The sequence below is a fragment of the Cynara cardunculus genome (assembly GCF_001531365.2).
Source record: "Cynara cardunculus var. scolymus isolate 2C chromosome LG 3, CcrdV1, whole genome shotgun sequence".
Lineage (NCBI taxonomy): Eukaryota > Viridiplantae > Streptophyta > Magnoliopsida > Asterales > Asteraceae > Cynara > Cynara cardunculus.
In genome coordinates, this window is record NC_037530.1 from 38985314 (window position 1) to 38995747 (window position 10434).

At 34.4% G+C, this 10434-nt stretch overlaps 2 protein-coding genes across 5 annotated transcripts in view; both read right to left on the reverse strand.

Moving 5' to 3' along the window:
* Positions 1 to 5624, reverse strand: part of LOC112508473 (NADP-specific glutamate dehydrogenase-like) — a 10082-nt gene extending 4458 nt beyond the window's left edge. For all 4 annotated transcript variants that reach the window (XR_003068768.1, XR_003068769.1, XM_025113090.1 and 1 more), the window contains exons 1-7: positions 5392 to 5624; positions 2215 to 2816; positions 1997 to 2126; positions 1715 to 1916; positions 716 to 802; positions 314 to 373; positions 138 to 224 (exon numbers count right to left, since the gene is read on the reverse strand). Coding sequence is in view for 2 of the 4 variants with exons in the window: in XM_025113090.1 (XP_024968858.1) it covers positions 138 to 224; positions 314 to 373; positions 716 to 802; positions 1715 to 1916; positions 1997 to 2126; positions 2215 to 2770 (1122 nt within the window). In the remaining 2 variants the exon portion in view is untranslated. The remainder of the gene's footprint in view (positions 1 to 137; positions 225 to 313; positions 374 to 715; positions 803 to 1714; positions 1917 to 1996; positions 2127 to 2214; positions 2817 to 5391) is intronic.
* A 3824-nt stretch (positions 5625 to 9448) lies between these two features.
* On the reverse strand, positions 9449 to 10133 carry LOC112509794 (calvin cycle protein CP12-3, chloroplastic-like). The gene has a single exon (XM_025114957.1). The coding sequence runs from the start codon at positions 10045 to 10047 to the stop codon at positions 9634 to 9636; it is 414 nt and encodes a 137-aa protein (XP_024970725.1). The 5' UTR covers positions 10048 to 10133; the 3' UTR covers positions 9449 to 9633.
* Between the last annotated feature and the right edge of the window lie 301 nt (positions 10134 to 10434).

Here is a 10434-nt window from a genome sequence, read left to right on the forward strand (position 1 = left end):
TATATATATATATATATATATATACACACACTCACACACATACACACTCCCTCCGTCCCAAAATGAAGTGTAAGATTCGACTATTTAAGCATATTGAGGAGTATTGGACTCAAATGAAGCATATATTGCAACCCCACCTGAGAATGTCCGGCCAAGCGTCTATATTGACCATAGAGAAACCCCATTTCACGAGTGCCAACGCCCATCTCCTCCGAAGGAAGATCCTGAGATTTTAACGAAAAAGATTACACGTTTTTACCATTAATGAACACGAAAGAAACGAAATTTAGACAACATGATTGATTTTGAATACCTTATCAGGACCCACATAACGATAGAGTTCATCCATATAGCTTTGGCAAAAATGCATAATCTACAAACATGAACCACAAAGAGTTCATAACCCAGCCACGGAATAATAACAGATGTTTATTGATATAAAGACGATGGGTCAAGTTCAACGGAAAATTGCAAAAGAAAATAAAAAACCAAGGAACACCCTAAGAACCATTCATCTGTACGGTATGCACATGTGCATACAAGTAATTGAAGATGTTTCCTGGTTTCTATGCACGTGTGCATATGCACGTGTGCATACCGGACAAATTACTTGCATGCATATGTACATACCGCACAGATGAATGGTTATTAGGGTGTTCCTCAGTTTTTTATTTTTTTGGGGTTTTTCCCCTGAACCTCACTCTAAAGATGATACCTCATTGTCACTTTTCCCTTTTGGATCAAAATCGCTTCCACCTGATGCTCCTCCAAGCCGGTAAGGAGATAGTGCGGTCCTTAACGTCTGTGAAGTGAAACATAAAAGAAAGTTTGTCAAATGATCAAAAAACCCTTTTTGATGTGCATTTGGTACATGGGGCCCGATTGAACATGACAGTACAGAAACTTGTTGTCCCACGTTTGGCGCGATATCAGACTGGGACGGGACTTGAGCAGGACAAAAACGCTTTTTTTGTCCTACTTAAATAGGTGGAACAAAAATAAGGGAGATGGGGGAAGATTGGTAAATTACTAAGGGTGCGTTTGGTATCCGGACACGATAGGACAAAACAACTGTTCAGCATTTGGTAAGACAAAACTGGACATGACAGAACGAATAATATGACCAATTTATCCGTAATGAGTTGTTTATCTACTTTTATTAATCTATGTAATTTATTAAATTATAAAAAAATAAACATTTTTAATAACAAAATATATCATTAGAAAGTTCATATAGTTTCCAAAATTTTATTTTATACCTTTTCTATATTATTTATTTATTATTAACTATTTAATAAATTACATAAATTAATCATAATATAGAAACCATATAAAAATAATATTTTGAAGACAGTAAATTGAAATTTTAAAGAGCATAAAATACAATAAATAAAATTTAAAGAATGAATAAAATGTAAAGAGTGAGACATATTTGATGTTTTAAAAGAGAATTAGGTTTTATATTGAGCTTATACTGGTATGTTCCACTTTATTCCACTATGTTCCTGTCTGTTCCGCATAAACTGATAAAAGTCCCGCCAAACGTGGAACAGTGATCCCTGTTTTTGTTCTATCAAACCTACCCTAAACCACCCATGTCAAATTAAAACCCTAAAACCTTCAAGACTTCTTTCAACCGCCTACCCCACCTCGCCAGTCCAATCCCATTGGAAAAATACGAACTTTAACAACAGAGTAACAGAAGGAACCGTACCTGCTGAAAACCAAGAAACTTAGCGATACTTAAGTTCATAGACGGGTGGAACCGAAGGCCTCCCCTACACGGACCCAAAGTCTGGTTGAATTGGACCCTAAACCCTCGATTGACATGCATTTCACCCCTATCATCAATCCACGGGACTCGGAAAATAATTGTACGCTCAGGCTCTAACAACCGCTCCATGGTGTTGACATAACTAAAACAAAGAAAAAACCGCACCTTTAAGAACTTTTAACAAAACACATTATTGTTAATATATCAAATGAGAAAACTCACCCCGAGTTCTTTGAAATAACTCGTTCAAGAGCATGAATAACTTCTTGCACAGACTGTATGAACTCGAGCTCGTTAGGATCCCTTTTTAGTGCAGCTTCAACAATCGATCCAGCCGATTTTGACATTAGAGCTGAACAATTAAGAAACAAACAAATACCATGATTCAGATAGAGAAAGACGTTAACGTAATTCTGATAATAGAAAAGATGAGCACCGACCTTTTACGTATATGGGTTTATCGGCAATGATCTTATCTTTGGAGGCCAATTGGAGGCGAAGAGCCTCTTTGTGAAGCAAACTGTTGTTATGTTCTTCTAACGCGCTCATTTGCATATTTCTACTGCCTTCATTTCCGTAAGGATTTCTTCTATGTTTCCTACCGTACTCCCTGCAAATCGAGCAGAATATCCGTGTTGTCCCTTCTTTCACATCTACATACGCCCATTTGTATGTATCAGCCCATTCTTCTCTCCATCTTTTCACCACCTTCTTCTTTCTTTTAGCTGGCAATGACTTCAAGATTTCTTGATCGTCACTTGGAATGTGGGAAACGATTGCTAAATTCTTGTTCTCATCATGGTCATCAGCCGAAGACTCTTGCGGTGGAACGCCAATTAGAGGGGCGTGTGCAAATGAAGGATCGTCATCCCCAGGTCCGATTTCCAGATCGATTTCGCCTCCGAGCTCCCTAACCACCAGATGATGTCTCTGCTGAATCAAACTCATGTCATCCATTGCAGAATTCATCCCTAAACCGACAACTGGAAGCAACATTCAGCATCACAATTGTAATCCACGCTCGATCTTTATTTCTTTCCCCCTGCACCAAAGGCGCAACCTTTTTAGCTAAGAAGAGCCACTTGACATGAGAGGAAGGGTTGTTTGTTAACAGCTTAATTAGCTTAATGAGACTCGCAGCTCATTCGGTCAGTTATACATGATTTTTTGGTAGTGGCTTAATGATATAGAAAGTGGCTTATTCAGTAAGCTTCTAGGGAAGCTTTATGCAGAAAGCCAAGTTTTTTCATCAGCTATATATAATTGTTTGGTAGTGGCTTAATGATGTAGAAAGTGGCTTATTCAGTAAGCTTCTAGGGGGAGCTTTATGCGGAAAGCCAAGTTTTTTTCCAAACCTGCCTCTTCCAATAAAAAACATGATAATTCCATCTATGAAAAAATCCTCCCAAACAAAAACCTTCCCAATATGTACAGACAGATTAATCCACACAGACAACCTTATTCATACAGGACTTAATGGAAAACCAAGCAAACATCCCCTAAGCCATATGCTTCCATTGGGGGCTCATGGAAGCCTCAAGGTTGCTAACTAAATGGAACCAGGGTTTACAATCAGGGGAACATGATAATCCTACTTTCTTATTTAAGGAGTTACTTAATTAGATGGACCATCATTTAATGATTTTGGCTGAATGCTGGTTAGATACGATTTCGACATTTTGGAAGATAGACAAATTCAGAAAGGATTAGACCGCGTACTTAACTCACACTATAATCCAGTGTTCGAGTAGACTCCTTAGTTATCAAATTTTGGAGGATTATGTCGTTCTACTCTCTTTGCTTCACAAATAAGAAGGGATCTCCACCCTTGGATCAATCCTAATTGAAGAGAAACACTATATCAACACTACTGAAATACACCGGATCAATTCCCTTCTAAAGCGCAATTCATGGATTGGTTTGAGATTAAAAGTGATCAAGGGTCCAAATCCCTTCTTACACTTCTCAGTTTAATTCCTATTCTCACACGATCCTTTCTCTCTCTCTCTCTCTCTCTCTATATATATATATATATACATATATATATATATATATTTATAGGCGAAGGATCGTGTGAGAAGGGAAGTTATGTTGAGAAGCGTAAGAAGAGATCCGAACCATTAATCACTTTTAATCACGTGCCGACCCATAAATTGCGCTTTAGAAGGGAATTGATCTGGTGCATCTCATTAGTGTTGACATTTAATTAGGATTGATCCAAGGGTGGAGATCTCTTCTTACAGTTCTCACCATGACTTCCTATATATATATATATATATATATATATATATATATCAAATGAGAACAACAAAAAAGGTTGAGAACCATGAGAACTTTTACCTTATGGTATTGTTTCACATTATTTTTTTCATCTAAGACTAGGATTTAAAGTATTAATTAACATATATTTGTTTCACAATGTACTTGTTACTTTGTTGTTGAGTTCATATTTTTCCAACGGAACTGGATTGGACAAGCAAAGAGTGAGGTAGTCGGGTGAAAGAATTGTGGAAAGTTTTAGGGTTTTAACCTAACATGGGTAGTTTAGTAATTTCTCAATCTTGTATCATCTCCCTAATTTTTTGTTCAGCCTATTTTGGTGGGACATAAATGCATTTTTGTCCCACTCAATACCATCATGTCCCTGTCTACACAAACATTCGTGCAATCAAGCTACACGAACATTGACTCCTATAATACGAAAGCAACCCCTTCTATTGAATAGAATGATATATCTCATGACTGTATGTTAATTGGTACCCGGTATGCTACAAGTTAATATTTTGCTCATACCCACTAAAAAAACTAAGGGAAAATAGTACAAAAGCTCCATTTTTTATCAACCGAACCGTATCTTGTGCTTATATAATACAAAGGCTCAACCTTTTACAACCGGGTGCGTTTGGTACACGGAACAGAAACGATAAGACAAAAGTGGTTGCTTGAATGTACATTGAGATGGCGACAAGACAGGACAGAGTGGGCCAAAAATAGGTGGAACAAAAATCAAGAAGGTGGAACAAGATTTGTTAAATTACTAAACTACCCAGGTGAAATTAAAACAATAAAACCTTGCACGTTTCTTTTACCTGCCTATCAACCAACCATTCCAGTACAATCTGCATACCAAAAACACCCTAATTTTTTTCGTTTTCAATCTTGTGGGTTAGTTCAGCTGACAATAAAGCTTGGGCCACGACATTCTCCAAGCTCACCGGTTCGAATCCACTGAGGATTTTCCAATGGACTAGTCGAAGTGAGCTCAATCTGGTCCGGACACCCATGGTTAACAAACAAAGAATACTTCAAATTTTTCTCATTTTCTTACCATGAACAACAATCATATTTCAACAATGAGACATCCAGAGACGATTACAATTTTCAATCCACATCTTCGTTGCACATTGAGAACTTAATTCACCTAAAACTAGAAATCAATTCGAATTAAAACAAAGCATATCAACATAAAACCCTAATCCCAACTTCGATTGCTTATAACCCCCCCCCCCCCAATTTCCGAATTCATATGCCAATTCGGCTTCTTATCCAAAGACTTTAACTTCCTTCCAATTAAACGACCCTAACCCATATGAAATAAATCGAATTTGGGAACTTACTGGACTGTGATTTGACCTTCTGAGTGATGTGTAAAGTTAATCGTCGCACAGAGCTATGTGAAAATTGAAATGAAGAGGGTCAACTGCGGATAGAAGCTTGATCATACATTGTTTCTGGGGTTGGATCATAAGAAATTGGGAGATGTAATTATATATATGTGTGAAGTAAATGATACATGAACCCTACATAATGTAGATGAAGAAAAGAAAGTGGGTTTTTATATGGAAACAGAGCTGAAAAGAGGAAAAATGGGAAGAAATGTGGAGGAATAGAAAAAGAAAGAAATGTGGGTTGGAATTGGGGGTGGGGAACGTGAATAGTTTGAAAGTAGAATTAGAAGATGGATGGGTTTACCATCATATATATGATTTAAACAATACTATGTTATATGTAGTTTTTAAAAAATAAAGGTAAATTGTATGAAAAAATAACGTATTTTAATTTAATTTGGATTTTAGGTAACATACTTTCAAAATTTCTATTTTGATATCTAGTTTTAAATATTTAAGTACATGGGTAACCGTTCTAATTTTAGATTAAAAAAAGTCTTGTTATTAACCACGTCAGCAAATAATACTGCATTGAATACCATATCAGCATGATAACTGGTTAATGTTTTAAACGATTACTCGGGTACTTCAATATTTAAAACTTTATATCTTAGGTACCAAAATGAAAGTTTTGAAAGTATGTTATCAAAAAAAGAAATCAAGTTAAAGTACGTTACTTTTTCATGCAATTTGTTCATTTTTAAATTATAAGATCGTCATTGTGGTTTGTAAAAACGTCTGGATTTGAACTTCGTGTCTAATTGTTGTTAATCCACTAAATATAGGGCATTTTCGTCCTTTTTGATTTTTTTTTTCTCTTTTACCCAATCAAAATCGATTTTTTTATTTTGGTTTGTGTGGTTTTTGATTGATCAAAAGACAAAAAAATGATAAAATGACAAAAACGTCTTTCATTTAACAAAAAAGAAATAGCGGTCGTTAAAACAAGGGATAAAATTCGAAACTGCAAGAATGAAAAGTGTTATTTTTGATCATCTACAGGGATCAAATTTGTATTTTACTCTTTAAAAAGCACTCTAAAAAGTTGATGTGGATGAGAATTAAAAGTTATTGCTGGTTCATATGAGACAACGTTGTTTTTGCCAAACATGTGAGATACGATTTTTACACTTAAAATTTCACAATAAAATATTGTGAAGATAAAAAAAGAATCTTCACAGCAAATACACTACGAAAGTTACATTCAATGTTTTGTTGTAAAGTTTCAAGTATAAAAATCATGTTTCATGAAAACAATTTTGTCTCACATGATCTTAAGTTAAGTTATTAAGATAGATATATGTTTTTTAGCATATAATATTTATAGAAGGTAAATATTTGGCGAACCTTCTATTTCTAGAAAGATGGGTTTTAATTCATTAGTCTAGCAATCTTCTAATTAGATGATGTATTTTACTAAATACAAAATTATATATGTTTTTTTTTTGGTTGAATAGTTTGGGTTAAATTCTGAAAAAAAAAAACTAAAAAAAATGTTGTTTGATGAGCCTGCATAGTATTAGGTAGTTGGTCAGGTAAATGCATGAAAGTCAATGATACCAGTTAGGGGTTCTCAAAAACCTCACCAACCCATCAACTCAACTCAACCCAACACAAAATAACTCAACCTGAAGCAATATGATGTCTAATCAAGTTGTAACATTTTCAAACCGCAGGTATTAGATTACTATTGTTTGAACCCAACTCAACCCGATAAACCCGATATCCTTTTATTTCTTGGATTTAATATGATTGTTAATTTCTATTAATTTATACATTAGACAATTTCACTATCACGTACACTCTTCATATACACATATTTTCAATCAATTTGCATCTCTATATATAACTCATTCGTATATATGTTTAGTAACTGTGAATATATATATATTTTTTTTGAGAAAATTAACTGGATGTGATATACGTAAGAAATATAGATACGTTGTATCAAATGGTTGGTGATGATAAAAAAATATGAGTAGAGAAATAACATATTCAAGGTTAGAAAAAATATTTTAATGTACCAAATTATCAACCCGACCAACCCGTACGGTTTGGGTTGGGTTGGATTGCACTTTGGTTTCGATTGGAGATAATATCACATCAGATTGTACCAAAACCATATATATATATATATATATATACACACACACGAACATCAAGTGATTCTAAATGAACTCTCGTTAAATAATACACATATCAACCTCTTTTTACATTTTCACCATACAAATGACTACAACTTGACCTAAAAGATGGTTCATTTAACAACATTTATAAGATATGATAATATGGATAAGAACGTGTCACAATAGGTTTTAATGTTTGAATTTTTTAGCCCATAATATCTTAGGTTTTTCCTCTTTTAGTGAATTACAATGAATACACATCAGAGATAAACCATCAGTTGACTTTCATCCGTCAGAGGTATCACCCTTCAAAGGTATCATGACATTTTGCCTTTGATTACATTCGTTGCCGCTTAAGGCGACTTTCATCCGTCTTAATACCACTAATAACCACCTGACACTAAAATCCTTAGCATTTGCTAAACTTCATTTTTTGTAGGGAACAAACCCTTTGACGCCTGCTGGTATAGCGCCATACATGTGTTATTGCAAACTAACTATCCTATAATTCTCTTGCGAGTCTAATCATACAAAATAACCTAATGGTCATGATATTGTGTATAATCATATAATATAGCTGCTTTAAAAATAAAGCATGTAAAATTAAAATAAAAAACACATAATACAAATAAAATAGCACCCTCTTTTGATCCGGAATTTCACCTCCACTGGCGTTCTACTCCCGCTTATTCAGGGGAAATTGACCAAAATAGTCAATCTTCCCAACCAATTTCACTTTTTAACCATTTTTGGAACCGAAATCTCATTCTAGCCTGAGTTTACATGAATACTTTACGCATTTACATAAAAACTTGTTTTCAGATTAAAAAAAATACTTTACACAAATGCAGAGGTAAAGATTTTTTTTCTTTTTTTTAATCTGAAATCGAATTTACATAAATATATAAGACATCTAAAATATAAATTTCTAAAAATTGAATTTACTTGGAGAGATCGTACCTTGATAATATTCCCTTATCCAGAATCCCATATGCATATATTCATGTTCCCTTTTGGGGTCATCCACTTCTTTTGAAAGAGTAAATATACCTCTCCTGACAAGTCTCTTATTCGGATTCCAAATTGCGGAAAATTGTTCAAAATAATCAAATTTTATCGAATACAAATTTATCTCTTAGGAGGTGTTTGGGATTGTTTATTTGAAATAACTTATGTTTTTCTATAAAAGTGTTTATCAACTTATTATAAGTTAGAATAATTTAATTTCTTCAAAAACTTTTTATTACCGGTTTGACACTGATATAAATTGTTTATACAAACAATTAAAATTGTTTATTACCGGTGTCACACCGAAATAAGTCAATAAGTTGTTTTTATAAGCAATCTCAAACACCTTATTAGTTATTTTCCTTCTAAAGTTTTAAAAATATCACGGCCTCTGTAAGTAGCAACTCTTGATGAAGGTAGAGTATGACTAAAAGTAAATTTAATAAAGATGAAATCACTATTTTGAACAATTTCCCCAACTGGAGGTATAAGCATGATGACGATGAAGGAATCAACCAGAGATTCTTTCCACAAAAATAATAATTAAATACTTGAATAATAATCCAGGCGTGGATTTGTGTGTGTGTGGTTGTTTGAATAAAAAATATCACAGAATCCTAAAACTGGGGATTTCACTCTTCACTCTTTTGAGTCCCGTAAATTCGGCAATGGAGAACAGGAGAAGAACCAGATAACTTTAGTTTAGGTCATTTTGAGTATTTTTGCAGTTTAATTATATGAAACTAAAGTTGGAACCAATTTTACGGATAAATTATTTTCAGGATCACACGAAATCGGAAAACAGATAGTAAAAAAGTAGCACAATCGAACGATAATCATATATTAGCATATAATCAGATGATAATCAGAAGTTCAGAACTAAAATTGGAACCAATTTTGTGGATAATTATTTTCAGGATCACACGAAATCAGAAAACACATCGTAAAAAAGTAGCACAATTGAACGATAATTATATATTAGCATATAATTACATGATAATCAGAAGTTCAGAACATACATTGCCGGAGGACATGGCCGATCGACCGTCGGTAGGTTTCAGTCTTCATAGATACGACACTCATCCGTCTCAGGATTTTCCTCGCAAAACGACGCCAAAGGATCCTTGTTCTCGTCCAGCTTCCGTCGGAGATCAGCTTTTGCCTGACTAACCTCTTCCACCTCATCCCACGCCACCTTGCACTCGTCGGAACCACGATCTCCTTCGCAAACTTGCGTCGCCTCCGCGACTTTCGCCTCTATCAACTCCGTCAGCTTCTTTTCTCTCATCTGCGTTCCTTTATACTTCGCCGATCCGCCTCCCATCCCGTTGACAATAACTGAAGTCCTCCGGCATGTTGTTGATCGAGAGGAAACACAGATCGGAGTAGATATCATGATAATCTTAGGATCAGCCAGTAGAACAGATCTGAAGGTTAATGGAAATTTGACGCTCGCAATACTCATCTCCATGGAAGATCTCAACTCCTGCGACTTGAAAGCTTAATGAAGACTCGTGAGGCTTTGAACTCTTCTTTTACTCGTGGTACGGTTCCACAGAATATGATCAGAAATGGGTCGGAAAACAGTATGGTAAATTACAAAATTAACCCTCTACGGTTTCTAGATTCTTCCTTATCAATATTTTCGAATTATTCTTTTTTATATATTTTTTATTTTTCAAATCCACTTTAACAAAAATAATTTATTGACTTATTTTGATGTGACATCGATAATAAGCATTTCTGAGTGTTTGGATAAACAGCTTATACTAATATCAAACCGGTAATAAGAAGTTTGGATTTTAAACAATTTTAACTTATAATAAGTTAATAAAGACTTTTATATAAAAACATAAGT

Bases quoted from the DNA above. Each gene is read 5' to 3' on its own strand.
- LOC112509794 (XM_025114957.1), bottom strand. From the start codon at position 10,047: ATGGAGATGAGTATTGCGAGCGTCAAATTTCCATTAACCTTCAGATCT.